Source organism: Mizuhopecten yessoensis, unplaced genomic scaffold (assembly GCF_002113885.1).
Source record: "Mizuhopecten yessoensis strain PY_sf001 unplaced genomic scaffold, ASM211388v2 scaffold4805, whole genome shotgun sequence".
Lineage (NCBI taxonomy): Eukaryota > Metazoa > Mollusca > Bivalvia > Pectinida > Pectinidae > Mizuhopecten > Mizuhopecten yessoensis.
In genome coordinates this window covers 797,763-824,630 of record NW_018405730.1, presented here as the reverse complement: position 1 = coordinate 824,630, position 26,868 = coordinate 797,763, and the positions used below count along the sequence as shown (strand labels likewise).

At 35.8% G+C, this 26,868-nt stretch overlaps 2 protein-coding genes across 6 annotated transcripts; one reads left to right on the top strand and one right to left on the bottom strand.

Moving 5' to 3' along the window:
* Positions 1-1,599: 1,599 nt before the first annotated feature.
* Positions 1,600-24,531, bottom strand: LOC110449724 (coiled-coil domain-containing protein 34-like). Of its 5 annotated transcripts, XR_002462884.1 has the most exons (6): positions 24,431-24,531; positions 21,466-21,784; positions 16,476-17,029; positions 15,432-15,511; positions 14,996-15,020; positions 2,463-2,529 (listed from the first exon to the last, which is right to left on the bottom strand). XR_002462884.1 is itself a non-coding variant. In XM_021496772.1 (5 exons), the coding sequence occupies exons 2-5, from the start codon at positions 21,738-21,740 to the stop codon at positions 2,372-2,374; spliced, it is 1,005 nt and encodes a 334-aa protein (XP_021352447.1). In that variant the 5' UTR covers positions 21,741-21,784; positions 24,431-24,531; the 3' UTR covers positions 1,600-2,371. The 5 variants fall into 5 exon arrangements, 4 of the variants coding, with proteins under 4 accessions (XP_021352447.1, XP_021352448.1, XP_021352450.1 ...); XM_021496772.1 differs by lacking the exons at positions 14,996-15,020; positions 15,432-15,511 and adding an exon at positions 9,120-9,137 and having other exon boundaries at positions 1,600-2,529; XM_021496775.1 differs by lacking the exon at positions 15,432-15,511 and having other exon boundaries at positions 2,437-2,529.
* LOC110449723 (GRB10-interacting GYF protein 2-like) lies at positions 5,147-13,703 on the top strand. Its single transcript, XM_021496771.1, has 9 exons — positions 5,147-5,812; positions 7,912-8,161; positions 9,544-9,716; positions 10,028-10,164; positions 10,711-10,830; positions 10,981-11,141; positions 11,532-11,732; positions 11,965-12,060; positions 12,541-13,703. Exons 2-9 carry the CDS (start codon positions 7,913-7,915, stop codon positions 12,685-12,687), a joined length of 1,284 nt encoding a protein of 427 aa, XP_021352446.1. The 5' UTR covers positions 5,147-5,812; position 7,912; the 3' UTR covers positions 12,688-13,703.
* Positions 24,532-26,868: the final 2,337 nt, after the last annotated feature.

Genomic DNA, 26,868 nt, shown 5'->3' with positions numbered 1-26,868 from the left:
ATTTCCCTATATAAACTATAGTAAAGTTTACCCCCTCCCCAGGGGAAAACGTGAGACCCCAGGGTCACAAAATTCACAATTTCTATAAAGCACCTTAAGACCCTTCCATATATGAAGAGTATTTGATTCTACCATATCACGGTCTTGAGAAGAAGATTTTTGAAATTTTAGTCAATTTGACCCTTTTTGGCCCCGCCCCTCAGGCCCCTGGGGGCTTGGGACTAAACCGGCTACTCTTTTTGTTGACCTTTGTCCATGGAAGGTTCTTGCAAAATTTCATTGAAATTGGTTCAGGGGTTTTGGAGAAGAAGATTTTTGAAACTTTAGTCAATTTGACCCTTTTTGGCCCCGCCCCTCAGGCCCCTGGGGGCTTGGGACTAAACCGGCTACTCTTTTTGTTGACCTTTGTCCATGGAAGGTCCCTGCAAAATTTCATTGAAATTGGTTCAGGGGTTTTGCAGAAGAAGTCGAAAATGTAAATTGTTTACGTACGCACAACGGACGACTGACGACGACGGACAAAAGGCGATCGCAATAGGTCACTTGAGACTTTGTCTCAGGTGACCTAAAAATTGCAAGAATTTGACAACACAAGATTAACCCGGTTTGGACCAGCTATAATGTAACACTGGGAAACCAGTTGGAATCAGTTTTCTTTATATTTTATATTTGTCACTGAAGACAACTCTGTCCAACCCCAACACATACAGGCAGAACATGAAAAAGACAAGAGATGACATTTTATTCTGCATTTGAATAAACCCATATCACAGATAATAAGCTTTTAACCTCTAACAACTTTTTATCTTCTAGCTGTGGTCACAAACGCATTTACACATACAAATAATTATACATGACCAGGAAATCAATAATTTAATTTTCAATCACACCATTTAAGCCATGTACAATGCTGAATTTTGTCTATTATCTAATCTATACTCTGGATTCAAGACTAGAAACGAATCAATCTATTTCCGTGTTTTTTAAACAAAATCAACAACACTCAATTAGGATGTTTTTTTCTCTCTTTGTAAGTTTGTAAATAAAACATTTCAGCAATCAAGGGTGCAGTTGAAGAATTATGTTTGAATTGATTAATTTTTCAAAAATTTCCTTATAAGTGCCCCAAATAAACTGCTGATTCCAGCAAATGGTATCTTTACTGAAAATCATTTTTTTTTCTAAATAAGAAAAATGAAAAAATATCAGTAATTTGTTGAAAAATTTAACAGAACAATGATCCTAAACTGGATTTGTAATGTTTTATAAATTAAAATCAAGTATGATTTTCAAAATTAAAATTAAGCCATTTTAATTTAAAAATCCAAATGAAGAAATGAATAAAACAAATGTCCTTATAGAATACACATACTGTAATATCTCAGTAAAACAAGATTTACCTCCCTTGACATCAGATATGCCAAGTGATGAGGAGATTCAAGTCTTGCTACAAAATGTCTTCATACAAAAAGGATAGAAAAACAGAACAGCCAAAACATGACAGTATCAATTCATATACAATGGTTTAGCTACAATATATAAACAATGGTTTAGTTCCAATATATAAACAATGGTTTAGTTACAATATATAAACAATGGTTTAGTTCCAATATATAAACAATGGTTTAGTTACAATATATAAACAATGGTTTATAGCTACAACATATAAACAATGGTTTAGCTAAACTGGACGGATAGGTGTCACTGACAGCGACATTTTTACGTTATCAACACTTCACTGACCCTACTTACTGGAAACCTACTTCTACGCTATTCTTATGTAGATCTAACTTTAAAGGGCGAAAAAAAACCCACACACAAACTTTTCTCCATAAATAAAAAAGTCTAACAATACAAATGAATTATTAATTACAAAACATTTATACACATGTTTTTTTTAAGCATATTTTCGCTGACTCAGCTTGCAGTACTACAATCGTCTAGCAATTGGGCTATTGAAATAAATATACAATTATTTTCATTCAGACTGATCACATGGACTATGTCTCTTATATCATAGATTTTACAATTTATGAAACAAGACCTTGTGTCAGGACACAAACACATAGGATAGTGTATCCAAATTTTCAGGCACATTCCAGTTAAAGCCAAAATTGAAAAATGAAAATTAAACAGTAGATACATATGTATCCACCAAAATAAATTGTGTTTTTTATTGAAATAAATGATACATTTTATTTTGTAATTATATAAAAAAAATCTACTAAAATTAAGATCTTTTATCTCTGAAATTGTACAATATGGTGCGGTTTGTGATATTGGCCCCACTTGATGATAGGCTCTGTACATTGACACTTGAACTAGTCAGACACATTCACAGTATAAAACGTCTATCCATGCTTTATCCTCCTCAGAAGTACTTGCTAGGGTTCCATACATAGTTCTTTGCCTTGCTTGGTTTCGTCTTTATTTTGTTCTTGTCTGTCTTCTGTTTTGGGACAGGGTTGTGGTGCCAGGGTAGAGGGTTGTAGAACGAGGGGGGAGGGTAGGCACTGGTGTCATGGTAACCTGGAACAACACAAACATGAAGAGAATGTTCTGGTGATAGAAAAATTATATAATTTAAAATAAATGAACTTTTGGTACATTTTCTTTTTCAATAGAGACACTAACAAGACACTTAATTGTTAAGTGTCTTTTACTAATTAATGACTTTTGAATGTACTGTTGTAAATTTTGTACATACAGGTATAACTACTGCTGCTAGGAAAAAGGAACATTTTATTGAAAAAACAATTCTGAGAAAACGTACAAACAGTTATTTTCTTGCTGAGGAAAAAGAAATAATTCTACAGGAATAGGAACATTTTGTATATAAAGTTATATATACTGTTACAAGGTGAGAAAGGAACATTTTGTATATAAAGTTATATATTCTGTTACTAGGGGGAAAATGAACTGTTATATACTGTTGTTGGGTAATATAGTAACAATATGTATACATAGATTGTTATATATACTGTTACTAGGGGAAAAAGGAACTGTTATATACCGTTGTTGGGTAATACAGGAACAATATGTATACATAGAGAGTTATATATACTGTTACTAGGGGGGATTGAACTGTTATATACCGTTGTTGGGTAATATAGGAACAATATGTATACATAGAGAGCTATATATACTGTTACTAGGGGGAAAAGGAACTGTTATATACCGTTGTTGGGTAATATAGTAACAATATGTATACATAGAGAGCTATATATATACTGTTACTAGGGGGAAAATGAACTGTTATATACTGTTGTTGGGTAATATAGGAACAATATGTATACATAGAGAGTTATATATATACTGTTACTAGGGGGAAAAGGAACTGTTATATACCGTTGTTGGGTAATACAGTAACAATATGTATACATAGAGAGTTATATACATATGCTGTTACTAGGGGGAAAATGAACTGTTATATACTGTTGTTGGGTAATATAGTAACAATATGTATACATAGAGAGCTATATATACTGTAACTAGGGGGAAAAGGAACTGTTATATAGCCTTGTTGGGTAATACAGGAACAATATGTATACATAGAGAGCTATATATACTGTTACTAGGGGGGATTGAACTGTTATATACTGTTGTTGGGTAATATAGGAACAATATGTATACATAGAGAGTTATATATATACTGTTACTAGGGGGAAAAGGAACTGTTATATACTGTTGTTGGGTAATATAGTAACAATATGAATACATAGAGAGCTATATATACTGTTACTAGGGGGAAAATGAACTGTTATATACTGTTGTTGGGTAATATAGTAACAATATGTATACATAGATTGTTATATATACTGTTACTAGGGGAAAAAGGAACTGTTATATACCGTTGTTGGGTAATACAGGAACAATATGTATACATAGAGAGTTATATATACTGTTACTAGGGGGAAAAGGAACTGTTATATACTGTTGTTGGGTAATATAGGAACAATATGTATACATAGAGAGTTACTTTACAGAGTACTGTAACTGAGGTAAATAGGAATATGTAGTGCATACAGATACATGTATATATATATATATTTATATTGGTAGTGAAAGGTTGGCTGTCAAGGTTTTAACATCCTATCAACAGCTATGGTCATTTTAGGCAGCGAAAGGGATTGTTTTCTACAGACAGCTATATAATACCAGTGCTAGGGAAATTAAGGAACAAATTGTACATAGATATATTTAAGATGTTGCTAAGGAAAAAAAAGTGTTAGTGAAATTCACTGAAACCTTGAACCATTAATACATATACATGTAGTATATATACAATTTACTAACACTTATAACAGACCCACATTTTAGAATAATAAACGACTATTTCAATTCATTTCCACACTTCTCAAGCCATAAACACAGTTAAAAAGTCAATATTGAGAAGCCAAGTTTAATATTTATTTGTATTTTTTGCTTTTATACATACAAGGTTTTTGTCAGAGACCTATCAACATATGCCACTCTAGATCTGTACAGTATACAATGAGAGTTAACTTATATAGTACAGTCTTCAGCATTCTACATTTTTCGAATGCATGTATGTATTTTCCTCTTCCTAGGGATGTGCACCAAATTTTGGTATACTCATTGTTTTATTAAGGAGGGCAATCACATGTTATTATGTGTATATTGAGTCAAGTATGACTATTACAGTGATGTACTTATAAAGAGATCTAGACCTGGTAGAGTGCGGGTTAACTGCATGTACAAGCTTCTTGTGTTCCAGGGTTAACTGTTTCACCAACTTATTCTCTCACAAAATCAACTTTGAGACCACGGCTTCCCTGACAGACTTTTTATAAAATATTCTGAATTTATAGAATATAAAACTTCACAATGTCTTATATCAACTTATTTTATTTTAATATTCTATGAAGGTCATCAATTAGCAAACTTATATCAGTGTATTGCGAATACATTATATGACACTGGGGTTAATTTAGAGTAGGTCAATCCTCAATCCTGTAGGAACTCTATCTAAATCAAAGATTTATAATGATAGATATCGGACTATCGTTATAAATCTCTGATTTGGATAGAGTTCCTACAGGAATGAGGTCAATCCAAAACCTAAAATCCCTAAATACAAGGGTTTGTCATCAGAGGGAAGTCTTTTGAATTCCTGTTTTAAATTAGGGCTTCATTAGTGAAAGGGTTTTTGTTGGAAAGTGTAGACTTTCAGTTACATACACATTACCTACATGTATATATATACACTTTACACATATATCACACACAAAAAGTGACCCCAGCAATCTAATATATTCCTGTTCACACATTGAAGGTTCTAAAAACAGCCATCTATTGAGACTGCACTACTGTCAATGCCACGTTACACCTGTATTTCTATACCAGATTCTATTGACAAATACTAAATAGGGATCACCATTACTGTGGAGTGAAAGCATTGTCATCTTTTAAATCCAACCAAACCTATGTCTCCCTACACTTCTCACATTTAACTTATCTTCATTTTACTCAGCCTTACATTGTGCATGCTAATTGAACTGGAATCTTCAGTGTATTCTATTTCAAACCCGAACATTTATCCTGGGACCAAGCTAACCTAGCATGATAAACCCACCAACGACAGTAACTCTTACTCTCGATCTGCTCCAACGACAGCACTGTTGTCAACGTAAACAGTGTACCTAGCGACGGCCAGGACAAGCATGAGTAGGCCCTGCTCCTACCATACGACAGCGATGTGATTGGACAGGCTCAAGACATATCAGCACTGCTAGGAAATTAAGAGGCTTGTGTTTAATCTAAGACAGATTGATACCCCCTTTACCATAAGGTAAGTGGACCTTTATAGATACAGGTAAACCCCAGGTATTTGGTACCTGTAATCTATCATAGGCATCATTTGTCATTAAGTCACTGTGCAAGGGATAAATGTGTCGTAGCACTTAGTATTTAGGATAATATGACCATATATTTTGTTTGAATAAAAGACTAATGATGATGATGATGATGATGATCGTGATGAAGTGATTCTACTCGGCAGTTACCACTGTTGGATATATTGTTCACATACATAATTCAATACAAGTACATGTACCTGTAAATATGTGTTAAATGTCAACAATGTTAACTGTTTTTATAAAGGATTAGACCACAAAGTCACTGGTAATCACTCTATATATCTGTATATACATGTATAACCTCCCATCCACAGGTTGTGACAGTATCAGCGTGTCTTCAATGTACAAACCCTGATATCACTTGCATGACATTAACACATGTGTTAATATAAATAATAAATTGTGAATTTTAAATTTTAATACTGAACGGTTGTGCTTCAGCTTGAGGAAGACATTGGCTACAATGGCACCACGAATACTGAATATATATACATCCAAATTATTAAACTTAAAGAATGAAAACCTTTCATCTTTTCCTCACTGTAATTTTTTTCTCTCTTGTCAATTGATAAGTACTCTCTATTATTAAAGTGTAGAACAGAAATTATGCTTGGAAATTTGAATTCATTGCTGTGCAAACACTGAAAATGCCTCATGGTTGAAAGCTTACCCAACCTGATCATGAGTAAAGACTACCTTGTATGTAGAATAGGCTAGCATACACTTGTAGTAGTCCTAGTACACAGCAGTCTGAAGCCAGTACCATTAATGTAATAATTGATTTATATTATATTAGAACCACAACTAGAATACCTATTACCTGACCAATATTGTCCTGTATCAACAGGGGGCCAGTCTAGACAGGATGTTAGATTCTATAACGACTTAACTCGCGTAATTACAACAAACATTCCCCATTGACTTTTAAATCAATTATCTATATACTACACCGGAGTAATAACATGTTATTGTGTGGATCTTATTTTCATTCTAAAGTTGATTTTCCTTCATGTTTAAAGCTGTTTAAATGAGCTTAGCAATACACATAATTGTAAGGTAAAAATCTATATTTTGTTGTATGTGATCCCTGGCTGGTTAATTGATTGTTAAATTCTCACCGTATGTGGCCATGGTTTCACAAGGATTGTTATTATAATTGGATATAGGTGGAAATGAAATATCACATGGGCTTAACAAACTTATTCAAAGTTAACCTGTAACCACTGATCGATGAAAATGCTGTATTTTATTGGTTCAAGCTTTAGACTTTTATACAGTAAAACCCGACGTTTACCGACAAAAGTTTTAAAGAACATCCAGCAATATTAAATGAATAAATAAAATGATTTTGTGAACCTGTGCAGTTACTAGACTTTATGCTTTGTTATAGCAAAAGTTCCTGTAATTCCTATATTTCCTACATCTGTAAAGTCAGCTTTCATTCTATAACACCTGTTTGAACTCAAGTAAACCAGTGTTATTTAAATGATGTCAATCTTACGATGTTGCATGTATTATTTAGCCAAATTCTACAGGCCTTTTAGAGATGTATCTTAACTTCCCCTAAAGGATCCAAACTCTCATTTGCTGATGAACCTTGGGACAAATCCTTCATTAAATACAATAATAAATCTTATTGGCAAAGAGATCTGTCATACCAAATACCAGTGGTAGAAAAAACTCTCCCTGCTTGTAAGATTTTAATAGCCTCTATTTCTTCTATTAAGCCCCAACTAATCTAACCCCAGGGGGTAGTGCACCCTTTGAATTTATTTAAACAGAAGCTTGACTCAGGAATGTTCCATACCAAATTTAGTTAAATTTGCTCCAGCAGTTCTGTAGTAGTAGTCATTTAAATGAAAACTTTAACGGAAGATGAACAGCTCATATGCTACAACATGCCGCAGGTTCACCAGGGAGAAACTCAGAGGTCAAAACTAGCAATGTAGAGTTTTAACGCAGTACCTTGAATTAAAATATTACTGAATCATCTTGAAGCCGACATAATTATATCCATATCTTTATTTCCCAGCATGCAACAGCAACAGCAAACTTCCACCAATCCTGCAGCTATACAGAAACCATATGTGGCCCCAACAATGGGTCCCCGCATTACAGCCCCACCTCCTGCCACTATTGACGGGAAGTATGCCGCAGAACATCTAGGGGGCGCTCTCACCTTGGCTCTAGCCGAGATCGCAACATGTCGACCAAATGACCCAATAGAATACTTGGCTAATTGGCTCTACAAATACAAGGCCAACTCTGACCACCATAAACAGGTGAGTAAGTAGGGCCTGAACAACCAGGCCAGTACAGACCAACTTTCACCCCTATGTAACATTAGTAAACTCTTCCAATTGCTATGATCTGGATGAGTCCATTATGGTCTACAGTGGTGAAAGGGTTAGACAACCAGCTGATGAGAACATGTACATGCTAACAACTACCTCTAAACAAAAATCTCTGATCATGACCATTTAATACTCTAAAAAATTTCCACAATCAAGTGAAACTCGGCAGAAAAGAACTTTTTTGTTAAATGGTGTCAGATTATATTGAATGAATGTTGTTTAATTTGTGCACATCATGATAGTTTTGATAAATTGATATGATGAACATTTCATGACTATATATAAATTTATACTACAAACCAAAATTCTAAAGCTTTTGAAAATAAAATGTTCAGACATAAATTATACAATTTAATTTAATTTTGTTTGTCTTTAGCTATAGATAAAGTGACAACTTTTTACTCTGCAAATATACAAAATTGTAAATTAACAATGTGAGCTACCTCCGCCTTTTAAATGGTAAGCATGATCTTAATATCCATTTTTACAAACATGATATATTTCATCAAATGAACACCATTTTTTCTCAATTCACCAGGAATGAAATACAAACAGTTGGGTTATAAAGTCTATAGTTATAAAAGCATCACTTCCCCAAACCTTGACAGACAACACAGTTAATTAAAAGGAAGCCAAATTACATCTGGATCTACAGATAACCACGTTCTTGCTGACATAAGCACGGAATCGATTATTAGATATAAATTCAAAATAAGAACAGTTTCTTATTCACAAACACAGCTGGTTATTTTGTCTAGAATTGCCCATGTACTGGAGTACAAACCAGTTATTTTCCCTGAGTACGGGAGTTTAACTAGCCACTAGCACTATAAACAGAGAACAGTTATAAGGTATAGATATATGTATATATGTTGGTTATACTTACCATAAAAGGCATCTGGAACTGTAGAATAAGATTTAACAACAACATGGTTACAATGTAGTACAATGTTCTATTCAATAGTCTCATAGATTCTTTACATTATCACTTACTGTGTCATTATATATATATATAATGAATGTTTAGAGACCTCAACTCATTTCAGCTCGCCAAACAAAAAGTTGTTCCTTCCCTAACATGTCATGTAATTGCCAGGATTTGTAACTGAATATAACTTATAGAATTAAGAGTGATCATTGTCCCCCATCAGATTTAAATTTGGGGGTATATATCATTGTCAAGCTACTATATTTAGTTATAGAATGGAGGTACAACCAACACACCCTCGTTTGTTAGGGTTTACATTCGGGAATACTGACCGAATCAGAACGGACAATTATAACAATGTATACAAAATCTGATGTCATAGCAACTGGCAGAAGCCAAACAGTTGGGGGAAGAGGAGGCTGAGATGATAAAAGCGCAACAGAGGAAAGAAAAGAGACTGGAGGAACAAAGACAGATGGAGGAAGAGGCAAGGGAAAAGGCGGAAAAAGAGGAAGAGGAACGGCGGAAGAGGGAGCAAGAAGATTTACAGAGGAAGTAAGTGTGAGGGTGGAGGAACATGTGATACTAGGTTTATAGCATGAAGGAGCTGCATGAGGTAATATAAACGTCACTGAAGAAGGAATGCAGCGATAATTGACATGCCAGGTAGAGGGATGGTTGAGAATAATACAGGGAATGTTGTCATGGAGAGCAAGAGAGTGGGCAACTTGTTTGAAAGATCTATCTGTATTTTTATAAAAAGAAACAAAATCAATGACGTAATTTCATTAAGATGCCATTTTAGACAGTCTGATTTTATAATGTAAGGATGATTTGATATGATTGCATGGGATGATTTTCTACAGAGCAAAGGAGGCTGCCCTAGCTCAGAGACCTAACCTGGAAACATTGAAGGAGGAGGAAGGGGAGGAAGATGCAGAACGAGGCAGGGAGAAAGACTTTACAGGACAGACCGAGCTACACAGACTGGCTTCAACGCCAGGTAAGTGATCATGAAGGCTTGGAGAAAGGCAATGGAAGAGGAGTTGAGTAGCTATAGGGGTGTGTGGAAAGGAAGAGTGTAGTGGGAAAGGAGGAAGAGAATGACTGAACCTCTGAGTTTGTGAAGGGGTGGAGACAGCTAATAGAAGAGGCAGTAGCTAGGGGTGTGTGGGAGGGAAGATGAAAGTGGGAAAGGAGGAAGAGAATGACTGAACCTCTAAGTGAGTGATGGGAAAAAGAGAGGATTGTAGGTGGAGAGGCTGTGAGACAAGACTTATAAGAGAAGACCAAGCTGCAGTGACTGATAAACGATTTGATGGAGAGGTAGAGTTGAGGGAGGACATGTAGATGGATAATTTGACAGTGTGGATCGAGCTGAAGGGAGAAATGTTTGGGAGATGGAACATGAATGGACTAAGACTTAATAACGATAATGGCAGCTGCACATCAGTCAACACAAATAGTCTAATACTAGTTTTGAATGTCCTTGAATAAATTCTACAAATTGATTTTATATCAACTTGTTCGTGACATTGTTCTCCCACAGATTCGACCCTGATGTCAGTGCTTAACATGGGATACAGTTTAGCTGAGAGGAACGGGGATAACCAGACCCCTCGGGAGCTAGCTGCAGAAAAAGGGCTCCAGCATCATGTTGACACTATAGGTAAGACTTATTAGAATACAGTGTAATTGTGATTCCATTGGATATTGTTATAACATATCTACTACTCAAAATGTTATACATTGTATCTTATGTATGTTTTGTTTAACATGTATTTCAATTCAAAACTTAAAAGTTCTATGAATGTTTCAGATGAGTTTGTACAGAGTCTTGTCGAGAATGAGAAGTTTGCAGAGTTAGAGAAGCTCTTATTGGATGGTTATGACCAATGGGAGGTTGTGTTACAAAGCGTCAAGGCCAAGGAGCAATCAGAGGGCATCACTAAGTTTATTGACTCAGTTCCAGACTTTCAGGTAAATCCTGGTAACAAAGCTATTTATTCATCAGCAAAAGGCCCACATGACCTGCAGCATTCACCCATATTATCATATGTTGAAATTTGATCCTGACCAGCTCTCAAAGTTGAAGTTTAATTGATCTCGTCGCAATACATTTGAAAAAAGATGTACGTGCACATGTTTGGTCTTCATTACATACTAATAATAGCAAAATACATTGAAATTGACCTTGAACTTAACAAGACCTCAAAGTTGACCCCATCACAATACAATAAAAAAAGAATCACTTCCTCCAAAACAGCTACTTGCCAATTGTTATAATCCTACATTAGTTTTTAAAGCTCTTATTTGGACGAAATGAGTGGGATGTACTTTTCACTGCTACCTATTGATCTGTTGACACAGGAGAAGATGTTGGGGGTGCTGAGGGCGGCCCAGACTGGTGTAGTCAGTGAACTACAACAAGCATTGGAGCAGCGACAAATCGTAACGGCCAGAGACAAATACGGACGCGGCCCCTTACACATAGCTGTACTTGCCAACCAATCAGATGTCGTCCGGTACCTCGCCACGAACTTCCCAGAAACACTCAAAGCTAGAGATAATGTAAGTTTGAAGACTTCAAAGAACAACTTTCATACGACCCGACAGATTTTTAGTGATAATAGTACATACAATCTTCTAACCTGGTAGAGTCAGTATAATATTCCATATGGCTGGAGAATATGACTGCCTGTAAATTTTGTTTAAAGAAGATATTAAATACAAATGTATCTCACCATATTTTACTGTACAGCCAAATGAAGTTGATAAATGTTATAACTGTCCTACCCTCTAGATGTACCGTACACCTTTACACTACACCATGGCTCTGTCAGAAGATCTTGCCCAAATCCTCACAGAAAACGGTTCCAACATTAAAGTCAAAGATGCAGTAAGTATTTCATTATTCATTACTTTCAAAGTCTTACGTATCACCTTCGCTTAGAGTCAATCTTCATCTCCTACTGACTTAAAATAGAGACCTAAAATCAAACTTTATACTCCATTCAGACTTAAAATTGTTAACATATCTTGATTTGCTTGTAACAAATTACAGACTTCAGTTGAAACTTAATAAACATCAACTGACTCAAAAGTAACAAAAACTTCAACTGAAACTCCAATAGACTTCAGCTGAAACTTAATCTCTGTGAATTTATAAGAGAAACTTAACTTAATTTTCTATAGACAAAGAGACCTTAGTTCATTCTCAGCTTGAAGGTGGCTCAAAGGATAATTGATAATCCAGCCTGATCTACATCATATAACAACAACAAATTAAGGAAGGGCCTGCTTTGTACAATATATCATAAACTTATATAGTTATTTATATCACAATTGCTCATCAGTATTATCATGTTTTTCCACTTAGAAACTGAAAGTTGCTGCCTATTACAAAGAGAATCCCAGTGACATTGAGACACTACAGAGTTGTCTCCCCCAGATAGTAGAGGAAGGTCAAGGCCAAATGGAAACAGGGCAGAGTGAACAAGATCAAGGTCAACAGGAGATGGAATAGACTTTGAACAGATATTAACATTGGATAATTAATAGTTCACACTACATACAGTGATGACATTGGATGAATCTTACAGTATCTCTCATGCACATCTCTCATTCACCCCTGAAGACCCATTTGAACTCTTCCAATTCAAAGGTTGGAATAGTTCATTATGAAATTTCAGGGGTGAATGAGCTAATGTGGAAGCAAAATTGGACTTGAAAAAATGTACAATAAACCATATAAGGTAACATGGCCTTTTAAGGAAATAGGACAAAGAAATTAATATCAAACTTTTATCTTTGATGATATAAAAGTTTTGATGGTTCTCATCTGTGTAGGTCACAGATCTAACAGTTTTCATGTCCCATCCAGGCAAGTGTTTATCAACATTAAAGTTTCAAAAGGAAAAAGAACATGAATTCGAAGGACTACATTAATTCACAATTTGTTGATTGTTAAATCAAAATTGTTCAATTAAATCCCATTTTTTGTTCAAAATGTGTGTGATAAGTGATAAAAAAGTGGTTCTCTGGCTTTTACTACCACACTAGTGTCTTAGGATGATAAAGGGAATGAATACTGCTGTCATATAACCTCTACATGTAACTTGTACTGTCACAGACACTTCAGCAATTTTACTGTCTGTGCATCTCAAAGTTATATAGTTCCATTTGTATCAAATACAGAGGAAATGAGATACAATGCCTGTTTCTGTGTACTTGTAAAAGTTCTACAGTCTCTGGACAGTGAAATTCATTGGTACAGAACAAATTAATTATACAACTCACAGTAAAGATGGCAGCAAGCTGAAACATGTCAATATCGCAATAAAATGGACATTGTGCAGTCATCTTTAATGTGAATTATTTATATATATTTTTACAAGTTTGAAATGGATATCATCTATTTTTTGTTGAAATATTTATTAATGTTAAATGAATTGTCAAGTCATTTTTACAAAACTTTAAAATATCTCTATATTATATCATATGCACAGATCTACAGCAATAAAATAGATGTTCAGCACCAAACCTGTGTACTAATTTATCTATGATTGAAACCACGATCACCTTAGTAATAAATACCAGTACGTTTAACATCATTTAACAGTCACTTTCAGCTCATTTTCAGTGCAAATTAGGATCAAGTTCCATCAATTTCTGAAGAAAAAACCCAACTTTGAATCATCAAACTTCGTTTTTAATGTTACCCAGTACTTGTACTTGTGTTATTGTTCAATATTTATGAAACACTACTTTAACAGTTTGTATCTGTACCTGAATTGTACCAGAAAAAATCCTATTCTCTTCATTTAGAACGAATCTGTAAACAGTTCCATAAAGCTGTGTCTTAAAGTGAAACTGTGGTGTTTAACAAACTATTGTCAAACTGTGGTGTTCAACAAACTATTGTCAAACTGTGGTGTTTAACAAATTATTTATAAGACATTTGCTAAAACACTTGATTCTTTAATTAGTATATATTGTATATCTTAATTGTTAGGATACAGACATGCATATCTAAAATAAATCATATATTTAAAGAACACAGACAGTCTTAAATAGATCATATATTTATAAAGGATATATAGGGCTAAAGACAATCTTAAAATATTGGAGTTTCTTTTATGAACACAATGTATATTATCAAAGGTGCACAGGTCTGCATGCTTGCCAGCTGACACCTGGGGGAAATAGATGTTAAGTGTAGTGAAAATGTACTTCTTACACTTAGGAAGGCATTAGCTCAGGCAATTAAAATTATGCAAAATCTGCCTTCTGGCTAGCATGTATCATTCATTGTACATTCTGACCATATCTTTCATTTTAATTATATTATACATATACTTTGACGTATTCTAAATTTCGAGTATGCCGAGTATTTCTGTCAATCATTTTTCCAACTTTGGAAGGATCATCCTTTATCATAAATATGAAACATACCCTTATAAATCCCTGGCATATCATAACAACTTTAATGCCCCTCTCTAAATAGTATTAATTAAGTTTTGTAAAAATCACGTTAGACATACATTGTACATACCTAAAGATCAGAAACACAATTGTCCACAGATTTAAAGACAGATGGATGCACAAATCAGATGAAACCATGATGGGATTGGACTGCTACTTTCAGGCATACATGATATACTCATGATAGATAATCAGAACTGAACAAAATGTCAACTGCATACATTGTATTACTGTGAACAACTTAAACGTTATAAAGTGAACATGTACAAAATATTCAACAAGATTAAGTTTGAATTATAAACAAATTAACTGGAAAACTTCCAACTCTGACCCAACACATGTATAATTACCTGACTTTGATTGGATCAGATCTAGCTAAAAGGATGAATAATCACACTAAGGAACATTAACACATCATCTGTATCCTGAAGTAACACACCTGAGATGTGATCAGGCTAATTTAAAGATGGGTTCCACTTTGATTTTCAGTATTTTTAAATTTGATATTGACACAATTTTTTATTGTTGTATCATAAAAAGGAATCGCAAACAACCAGTACAAAGTTATAACAAAATTTTGTTGTGTTTTCATAACTTAAAAATGTTCATCCTGATATTTGTATAATCTAGTTCAATAGGGTGTGTATACTACTTTCAAATCAAGATTTCTCAGGTTTTATCTTGCCTTACTATGTACAATTGTAATTGGAGTGGGAAAATGCATGACTAGGCCAGGCTTCATATCAAGGAGCCTCTGAACCATTGACGGACATATGTTGTACCTACCGAGTTACCTTACAGGTTTCCAGCAATCGACCCCAGTCAAGTTCCGCTACATTCCTCCCTCCATTTTCTTACTTTCACCCCTGAAGACAACACTTAAATTACAATCCAGGTTTGGGTATCCCTATTCCAAGCATTCAGCCAGTACTTGAAACAAGGGTTAGTCACAGGCATCAATTATATTATAGGAGCGAAAAAGTGCACAGCCAGTCCACCATTTGAACTCTGGATGGATCCTCTATAAAATGAGCTACCCGGTCCCCAGCGATCGACCTAGTCCATTTGCGCTACACAACTAGTACAGCCATGTACATCCGTAACACTACTTCTACACTGATCATATGAGTTGTTGAAATAACATGAAAGGTGAGAATGGGTCACCCACATTAAGCATCATGTAATCTATTACGAGTCCAAACTAACCTGAAACTTGTTAGATTATTCTGATTTCTAGCCTAGCCTGTGCTAGCACATAGAATGTATTTCCTGTAACTGGCGGCATAAATGTATGGTTACCAGAGGGATATGGTTTTCTGTTACTGGTGGCATAAATGTATGGTTACCAGATCTAGAGGGCTATGGTTTTCTGTTATTGGTGGCATAAATGTATGGTTACCAGAGGGCTATTGTATGGTTACCAGAGGGTTATCTGATACAATAATAACCTGTGAGTGTACCAGAAGTTTACCTGGTTTGGTTTGTGTGTTAACGTTACGTCCTATTTATAGCTATGGTCATTTAAGTGCATGCCATGTTTTGGTGGTGGAGGAAAACCAGAGTGTCCAAAGAAAAACCACCGACCTAATGCCTTGACCACTCAGCCACGGCAGCCCCTAGAAGGTTATCTGACACACTACTCACCTGTAATTTACCAAAGGTTTATCTGACACACTACTCACCTGTAAACACTACTCACCTGTAATTTACCAAAGGTTTATCTTACATAGTACTCACCAGTAATTTACCAAAGGTTATCTGACACACTATATATAGCTACTACATCGATCACCTGTAAATTACCAAAGGTTTATCTTACATAGTACTCACCTGTGAGTTTACCAGAGGTGTAGCCGAAGCTGTTGGGGACGGACTTAGGCCTGTTGGCAGCCTTTAGACACCATTCCTTGTATTTATCTTCCGCTTTTTTCTGTTTTTCTACCTGCTTCTGCTCCTTCTCCTGTTGTTTCTGTCGTTCTTTCTGTTCTTTTTCCCGCTCAGCCTTCTTTTTCTCTACCTTCCACTTTTTAAACTCTTTTTCAGCTTTTTCAGCAATGTCTCTCTCCTGTTCAGTTTTAAGTCTTTCCTCCATTTTCACTCGTTGATGTTCCATTTTTCTGCGTAGCTTTGCTCTCTCTTGTTTTTCTGCTAACCATTTTCGACGATTTTCTTCTATTTTCTCTTTGTCTTTTTCTTTGGTGAGTTTCTCCTCCTCTTGTTTCTGTTTTTGTTCTTTCTTTTCTAGAACCTTCTGTTTACGTGACTTGCGTTCTGATTTTGTCTTAGAGATAAGCCATTTTTCCCAGGGAGACAGTTTACCTTCAGGACTGTTCTCACTTTCTGTCACTTCTGTATATGTACTTTCATCATACTCTGCCAATTTCCTGGAAAAAATTGCCAGAAACATATGTTTGTACTGTATTTTAAATAAACAGAATATAAAATAATAAGGGGCCAATCATATTGTAATGCTCACCAGTGTTTCTTTTGATATCTGAACGATATAGAAGTTGATACTTGTTTCTACAAACTCGGGACCTTGGAGGTGATAACTGATTTCTTGTTGTGCCAAGGATGAAGGTTGAAACAACATTTGGTCAGGGTGATAACTGAGGAACAGTATACCGTAGTTGGTTGAAGTTGTTCTAGTTAAACTGAGAATTAGTCGAAAATGTCGGAGCAACATGAAGGTCACAGTGGCCATCTTGGATTTCCAATCAACTATCCTATCCTGTTCAGGACCATGAAGTGTCATTGTGATTAATTGCATTTTTGGTTAGAGTTTAGCCTAGGATATTGATTTGTATAGTATACACAAGTACTGTATATATTAGTGCCTCTCCTTGACCCACCCCTACTGACTTGTACAGTGTTCATATAGAACGGTATATATTTGTGTAATCATGCATACCATGTACATACAATACTGTGTATATTTGTGTCTCCCCCGACCCACCCCTACTGACTCATACCACGTACATACAGCACTGTATGTATTTGTGTCTCCCCCTGACCCACCCCTACTGACTCATACCATGTACATACAGCACTGTATGTATTTGTGTCTCACCCTGACCCACCCCTACTGACTTATACCATGTACATCCAGCACTGTATGTATTTGTGTTTCCCCCTGACCCACCCCTATTGACTTGTATCACATACATACAGCACTGTATGTATTTGGGTCTCCCCCTGACCCACCCCTACTGACTTATACCATGTACATACAGCACTGTATATATTTGTGTCTCCCCCTGACCCACCCCTATTGACTTGTATCACATACATACAGCACTGTATGTATTTGTGTCTCCCCCTGACCCACCCCTACTGACTTATACCATGTACACACAGCAATGTATATATTTGTGTCTCCCCCTGACCCACCCCTATTGATTTGTACCATGTACATACAGCACTGTATGTATTTGTGTTTCCCCCTGACCCACCCCTACTGACTTATACCATCTACACACAGCAATGTATATATTTGTGTCTCCCCCTGACCCACCCCTATTGACTCGTACTATGTACATACAGCACTGTATGTATTTGTGTCTCCCCCTGACCCACCCCTACTGACTTAAACCATGTACACACAGCAATGTATATATTTGTGTCTCCCCCTGACCCACCCCTATTGACTTGTATCAGATACATACAGCACTGTATGTATTTGTGTCTCCCCCTGACCCACCCCTACTGACTTATACCATGTACACACAGCACTGTATATATTTGTGTCTCCCCCTGACCCACCCCTATTGACTTGTACTATGTACATACAGCACTGTATGTATTTGTGTTTCCCCCTGACCCACCCCTACTGACTCATACCATGTATATACAGCGCTGTATGTATTTGTGTTTCCCCCTGACCCACCCCTATTGACTTGTACCATGTACATACAGCACTGTATGTATTTGTGTTTCCCCCTGACCCTACCCTACTGACTTATACCATGTACATACAGCACTGTATATATTTGTGTCTCCCCCTGACCCACCCCTACTGACTCATACCATGTACATATAGCACTGTATATAATTGTGTTTCACCTGACTAACCCCTTCTGACTCGTGTCTCCCCTTGCCCACCCCTACTGACTTGTAAATATACATGTTCATATGCAATGTACAGATATAGATACAGTTTCCTACAGCATGCCTACAATAAAGATCAATATAGAGAACTGTATATATTTGCGTCTCCCCCCGACATACCCCTACTGACTTGTACAGTGTACAAATATAGACACAGTTTCAAACAGAGTGCCTACACTTAAGATCATTATAGAGAACTGTAGACGGTGAGCTGACATGATCTTTCTCTTACCCTGGACAGGTGTATCCACACTTTTACCAGTGTGAGATTTCCTTGTCAAACAATGGTATGACCTCACTTCAACAAAACAATGACGTCACATCAACAATACATCAATGCCATGTCAACCCTGAATTTAGCATGTAACGTTATCATTACATTGTGTATATATGATACACAATGGGAGAACAGGGTACGAGAAAAAGAATCATTCACCCCCTTGTGAGTGAGATAGGGGAATCTCAACCCTCGGGGAATATTCTAAAGTTGTCAAACACTCAGCAGAGCCTCGTGTTGAAGCCCCTTTTCATTTTGAAAATTCATTCTCAATCTTATACTCTTTTATCGATCAATTTTTATAACACAACAGAAATGTCAGCATACATTTATAAAACCAATGCAAACTATCCAGCAAGTTTGAATGTTTTCATTTCTCAACAGACATCAAAAATGTACATTCAGGCTGATAACGACAGGACATTGTACCGGAGTTACGATGATAATCTGTCTAACAGATACTAGTACATTAACTGATACCAGCTACATGAATGTGATGGATCTAGATACTAAAATACTGGTAAACAACACTTAATTAAGGTTAGATAAGCTACTGTTTGTTGTAAACATGTTGTGTATATATGTTAACAGCTGTTTTCTGACAAAAAATGATGACAGATTTTTCTACATCATTTCTACTTGGCCTGTTCCTTTCGACTTTGGGAAAAATATCACACACAAATGACCAAGTTTCATAGCAATGTCTTTTTCTGTCAACAATTAACTACATACATTAACGTGGTTTATTTGGTCAGTCAAGAAAATAACCAAAAGAAAACTAAGCATGCCATTTATGATGCGATAGGAAACCTGACAGAGCTGTGATCTGTTTGCCTTTGATTGAGATATCAGTAGTATTTACCTTTCAATGGCCTTACTATCTATAAAGTGCTCTTTGTTATTGTCTCCCTTTGATATTGTCTCCCTTTGATTGAGATGTCAGTCGTATTTAACTTTCAATGGCCTTTCTATCTATAAATTGCTTTGTTATTGTCTCCCTTTGATTGAGATATCAGTAGTATTTACCTTTCAGTGGCCTTTCTATCTATATAGTGCTTTGTTAATGTCTCCGTTTGATTGAGATATCAGTAGTATTTACCTTTCAATGGCTTTACTATCTATAAAGTGCTCTTTGTTATTGTATCCCTTTGATATTGTCTCCCTTTGATTGAGATATCAGAAGTGTTTACCTTTCAGTGGCCTTTCTATCTATATAGTGCTTTGTTATTGCCTCCCTTTGATTGAGATATCAGTAGTATTTACCTTTCAATGGCCTTTCTATTTATATAGTGCTCTTTGTTATTGTCTCCCTTTGATATTGTCTCCCTTTGATTGATATATCAGTAGTGTTTACCTTTCAGTGGCCTTTCTATCTATATAGTGCTTTGTTAATGTCTCCGTTTGATTGAGATATCAGTAGTATTTACCTTTCAGTGGCCTTTCTATCTATATAGTGCTTTGTTAATGTCTCCGTTTGATTGAGATATCAGTAGTATTTACCTTTCAGTGGCCTTTCTATCTATATAGTGCTCTTTGTAATTGTCTCCCTTTGATTGAGATGTCAGTAGTATTTACCTTTCAATGGCCTTTCTATTTATATAGTGCTCTTTGTTATTGTCTCCCTTTGATTTAGATATCAGTAGTATTTACCTTTCAATGGCCTTACTATCTATAAAGTGCTCTTTGTTATTGGCTCCCTTTGATATTGTCTCCCTTTGATTGAGATTTCTTTCGTATTTAACTTTCAATGGCCTTTCTATCTATAAATTGTTTTGTTATTGTCTCCCTTTGATTGAGATATCAATAGTATTTACCTTTCAGTGGCCTTTCTATCTATATAGTGCTTTGTTAATGTCTCCGTTTGATTGAGATATCAGTAGTATTTACCTTTCAATGGCTTTACTATCTATAAAGTGCTCTTTGTTATTGTATCCCTTTGATATTGTCTCCCTTTGATTGAGATGTCAGTAGTATTTACCTTTCAATGGCCTTTCTATCTATATAGGGCTTTGTAATTGTCTCCCTTTGATTGAGATGTCAGTAGTATTTACCTTTCAATGGCATTTCTATCTATATAGTGCTTTGTTATTGTCTCCCTTTGATTGAGATGTCAGTAGTCTTTACCTTTCAATGGCCTTTCTATCTATATAGTGCTTTGTAATTGTCTCCCTTTGATTGAGATGTCAGTAGTCTTTACCTTTCAATGGCCTTTCTATCTATATAGTGCTCTTTGTTATTGTCTCCCTTTGATTTAGATATCAGTAGTATTTACCTTTCAATGGCCTTTCTATTTATATAGTGCTCTTTGTTATTGTCTCCCTTTGATATTGTCTCCCTTTGATTGAGATATCAGAAGTGTTTACCTTTCAGTGGCCTTTCTATCTATATAGTGCTTTGTTAATGTCTCCCTTTGATTGAGATATCAGTAGTATTTACCTTTCAGGGGCCTTTCTATCTATACAGTGCTCTTTGTTATTGTCTCCCTTTACTTCATTCTCCGCACTCCTTCCACAGTTTTCCTTGTCATAGGTCCAGTCCTCCTCGTCATCACTCGGACTTGGACTGATGTAGCTATCGTGGTCTAGAACAGAGGTCAAGGATGCAGTAGACCCGCCCGAGTCCAAGGATAAAGAACGAGGTCGAAAAACTTGTGGCTCCATCCATTTTGGTTTGGTGACTGTTGCTGTGACAGGCCTTGGGCGCAAACTCATTGTGACCTCTGACCTTGTAGTCTATCTCTCCATAGAGTGGAAACCTGATCAACATTATTAATAAATTTACTTTAGATCTTCATTGATGTGTTACATACAGGCAATCAATCATGGACAAAGGTGATGTGACAATATCTTAATTGAACTCAAAACAATTAAGAACCACGGCCAATCATCAGTGAATTGGACAAATAGTATTTTTGACAGTTTTCTTGAATAACTCTAAAATGTATGTACATCTAATTACACAGACAAGACTTGTTGATGACTTGTTGATGTCGAGTTCAAGTCAATTTAAGATAAGATTTTCAGGTCAATTTGTCAATTTCAGTTCAAAAATTGACTTCAAAGTGACATGAAAATTTCAACTGAGTTAAAATTGACCTAAATTTAACTTGAATTTGACCTGAAATTCATGTCAATTTCAGGTTAGGATTTGTTCATGTCAATTTGTCAAAATAAAGAAATATTGCCTGTGTAGGCAGGCAACTTCAGGTAGTAAAAATTCCAACACATTGAAACTATTCTCTCGTATTTTGCTTGGACTCTGGAACTGAAATATTTTTATTTTCATTAATGAAGTACAATATGTACTGGCCCACAATAAAACAGTTTTTGCGAAATTATTCAAGCCTAGCTGAGCTATATATATTAACGGTAAATAGTCAAAATTTACACTAGCCCTGACATAAAATCTTCTAGCTCTGGGCATCAGCCTAGCAGAAATGCAATCCTATGTTAGATGTTTTAATCTATTGACAGAATGAACTTGTATTTTCTTTACTGTGTGATTGTGCTGTAAGCTATAAATATTGGTGACAGTAAAAAATTGGTATAGTTTGTTACATTAACAAGAAATTATACCGAGGAAAACATTCTGTGTACCACTGCTGATGTGAACTAAATAGGTGAGTATGCTTTCAAAAAGCATACTTTTAATCCAAATATTTTTGCTGTTTACTAAGCCAGTTTTTCTTGTCCATGTTTATTCTTGTTGTAAACAGGAATATATGAGGTATGATCACCAACCCTGACAATGTAAGTTCAGTATACATTACACATAATATTACAAACATGACTTTCTAGTTTATAACAATTATGAAACCTGTTACATCAAACTATACAATGTACATGCTTTTTGAAATGAATGGGACATTCAGAGGGGATGTAACGGGCTTCATGGAGAATGTAGTCGATCGGTGATTTGTGCACAACATGAAATTGAACAAATGTTGTTCTCTGATTATTCTATTCTACTCCATCAATACCGATATTGGACATTTGGAGGGGATGAAGTTATAATTTACAGATACTGGAGCACTGGTTAGTCTAGCCATATATATAGGTAGGTTTGGCTATAAAGTCAAATATGACCATACATATTAATATATAAGACGTATATAAACAAATGAGTGAATTGCGATTGCAATTTTTTTTGTGTACATTAAAAATATTGCTGGACAAAGTGGCGAGTGAAACAAAAGTTTGTTCTCTAATAACTTAATTTCAGTGACTTTGTTGTATATTCATTCAATTTTTGTACTAGCATCACCTTTATTCCCTGTAGCTGATGGTTAGAAGGAAATATTAACATTTCTGTACCAATTATCTTCGGGAAGCACACCTGAGGTCAGAATCAGCATCTTTACAATGCTCATCTTCGGGAACATGTGATTGATATTTGCCATATAGGAAAGATATATACACTATATTTTTTTTACTTAATAAGGGATACATGTTTATAGGGAGAAAATGCAACGATGGAATTTCACCAAATCAATTGTCGCCCTGGTAATATACTAGTCGCTTCCTTCCGACTCGGCTAGGAAGATTTTCTCTTTAACTCATTCGGTAAAGCGTTATACTATAGTAAGCCAGAGGTTCCGGGTTAGACTCCTGGCAGAGGCATTGAAAAATAATGACTTCTGTTACATTGGCGTCCACGTAGGGACCTGGGAGATTTGACAAATATACGCAGCGATACTTTCACAAGAATCGCCAATTACCCTGGGAAACTCGGGACAAGTTATTTCCTGGAGGGTGAGTATGTCACCGTGGTAAAATATTAACCACTTCCTACCGACTCGGCTAGGGAGATTTGCTCTTTAGCTCATTCAGTAGATTGTTAGACTAGTAAGCCAGAGGTTCCATGTTCGACTCCTAGCGGAGGCATTGAAAAAAATAATGAAAATAACCTTTAATTTCACCAACTCACATGTTTGGTCCACACTATTATCAAAGTGGGCGAGATAAATATGACCAGTAATCTTATCAGGTAATGGTTTGTTGGTCCTACAACATAGTCACATTTGACTATATCTGTCAAAATGTCAAGCTTGGTGTACGGGGCCAGAGGAATCTCGGTCTAATAACACGCCAGATTTGCTGCTGTTGCAGTAACTGATTTAGGCGAGTTGATATAAAAAGTGACCTTTTAGCTAAGGTAGACTTGGGAATTACAAAACATGGAAGTTGTCAAAATGGTATGGTGGAAATATGCAGACGATTTCGGAATAAGGTGATATTACAACAAAGTACCGAAGGTCTAGCCGTACTGGCAACAGTGTCCCCACGGCACGAGACTGGGAGAGCTGTCATAACACTGCACAGCTAAAATTTGAGGATCAACCTCATTAATCGACAAAATCAGCATATACTGTATTTTTTAATTTCTAATAATTTGTTCTTACCTTCACTTTTATCTTGCTGTAATCAAAACGCTAACTACAAACGAAACAGATCAAGTCTGAATCTGTCGCATGTCAAAACAAAGATTTCAATATGGCGCTAAGGTAACAGGAAGTCGGAAAGCAAGAGCAACGATTGGATAAAAATAATTATACGAGTTGGCGACTTGTAAATCAGGACGTTTTCGTTTAATCGGTCAAACCGATCGGACCTCAGTTGTTCATTTAATAAATAAGGTCGGACCTAGTAATCTGATGCTGCTTTCAGGCGAGCATTGAGAAAGCTTTACAAGGCCTGCAGGAATATTTGCAGGTCCGCCAGGATTTATTCCCGATATTGTTACATTTATTAACGGTCTAACCGGTTGTTCCGCATAAACGAACAGGCCCCAGTGTAGTCCTTCTTAAAATGGTAACCCGGGAATTTACGGATTGACTCAAATATCAAGAAAATGCAGCAAAGCTGCTGGACACTTTCTTTTAATGAAAATGACTTACTGACAGACAGTCCAACAACCGCGGATAGGATCATGCATACTTGAATATATTTATAACTATAAATTGTTTTAAAACTGTTAATGACATTAATTTTGTCGTTCAGAATCGTTCACGCTCAATATCCAATATCCTTACATTTTGCCTCACAGCACGCAAATTTACAGTTTTGACCACACGTTTAGGCTTAAATGTCAACGATTTGGTAATAGCATCATCTTTTGAGAGAGAGAGAGAGAGAGAGAGAGAGAGAGAGAGAGAGAGAGAGAGAGAGATTCAATGTATTAAAATATCAAACCGTTTTCTATAGGTTAACGCGTCAACTTTGCGAAACGCCGTTTTTATACGATTCAATACGATATATTTATTTCAGTTATATAAAACGAATATGTGATGATAACAACAACAAAAAAACAGTCTCGAGAAGTAATAAATATTATTCCAAGTGGCAGGGGCTACGACTGACGCTTTAACCTAGAAGAGGGTTGCAAAATAGTCAAATAGGTATATTGTCAAATTGTTTTTTGCAAAAATCGCTGCAATTTTGACAAAAGGTATAAATGATCTTTTATGTAAATCATCTTGTCCCGGCTTCTTTCTCTCAAAAGATGACGTTATAACCAAATCATTGACATTTATGCCTAAACGTGTGGTTAAAACTATATGTGCGTGCTTTGGGACAATTATTGAGTGACAATAGTGCAAATGGTAAGGCTATTGAGCGTGAACGAAATATTATGAACGACAAAATTAATGTCATTAACAATTTATATAATTATAATTAAATAGATTTAAGAATGCAGGATCCGTTCCCTCGTGGTTGATGGACTGTCAGTAAGCCATTTTTATAAAAAGGTTTGGTGTCCAGCAGCTTTGCAAAACTAAAGCACCTTAATGGAAGAGCACATTCTTAATATTTTGAGGTATCATCATGATGCGAATTGTTGGTTTTGTAACATTTAACGCTTTTACATAAATACATGTATAATAACGTCCGTGATATTGCCATATAATTACGTTAGACGTTGACATCAGTATTGTCCAGCAGTTGTTTTAACCTTTATTTTCCTCTGTGTTGACATCAGTATTGTCCAGTGGTTGTTTTAACCTTTATTTTCCTCTTTGTTGACATCAGTATTGTCCAGCGGTTGTTTAAACCTTTTATTTACCTATATGTTGACACAGTTAATATCTAGCGGTTGTTTTAACCTTTATTTTCCTCTGTGTTGCCATCAGTAATGCCCAGCGGTTGTTTTAACCTTTATTTTCCTCTTTGTTGACATCAGTATTGTCCAGCGGTTGTTAAACCTTTATTTACCTATGTGTTGGCACAATTAGTATCTAACGGTTGTTTTAACCTTTATTTTCCTCTGTGTTGACATCAGTATTGTCCAGCGGTTGTTAAAACCTTTATTTAGCTCTGTGTTGACATCAGTATTGCCCAGCAGATGTTTTAACCTTTATTTTCCTCTGTGTTGACATCAGTATTGTCCAGTGGTTGTTTTAACCTTTATGTACCTATGTGTTGACACAATTAATATCTAGCGGTTGTTTTAACCTTTATTTTTACCACTGTGTTGACATCAGTATTGTCCAGCAGTTGTTTAAACCTTTACTTTCCTCTGTGTTGACATCAGTATTGCCCAGCGGTTGCTTTAACCTTTTTTCCCCTCTGTGTTTACATCAGTATTGCCCAGCGGTTGTTTTAACCTTTATTTTCCTATTTGTTGACATCAGTATTGTCAAGCGGTTGTTAAACCTTTATTTACCTATGTGTTGGCACAATTAATATCTAGCGGTTGTTTTAACCTTTATTTTTACCACTGTGTTGACATCAGTATTGTCCAGCAGTTGTTTAAACCTTTACTTTCCCCTGTGTTGACATCAGTATTGCCCAGCGGTTGTTTTAACCTTTATTTTCCTATTTGTTGACATCAGTATTGTCA

Excerpts from the sequence above, each read along its gene's own strand:
- LOC110449724 (XM_021496772.1), bottom strand. The coding sequence starts at position 21,740 with ATGAGTTTGCGCCCAAGGCCTGTCACAGCAACAGTCACCAAACCAAAA. Across the intron at positions 17,030-21,465 it reads GATAGAAAGGCCCCTGAAAG|GAAATTGGCAGAGTATGATG; the intron begins GTAAATACTACT and ends AATTTTTTCCAG.
- LOC110449723 (XM_021496771.1), top strand. The coding sequence starts at position 7,913 with ATGCAACAGCAACAGCAAACTTCCACCAATCCTGCAGCTATACAGAAA. Across the intron at positions 11,142-11,531 it reads ACTCAGTTCCAGACTTTCAG|GAGAAGATGTTGGGGGTGCT; the intron begins GTAAATCCTGGT and ends CTGTTGACACAG. Across the intron at positions 11,733-11,964 it reads CACTCAAAGCTAGAGATAAT|ATGTACCGTACACCTTTACA; the intron begins GTAAGTTTGAAG and ends CCTACCCTCTAG.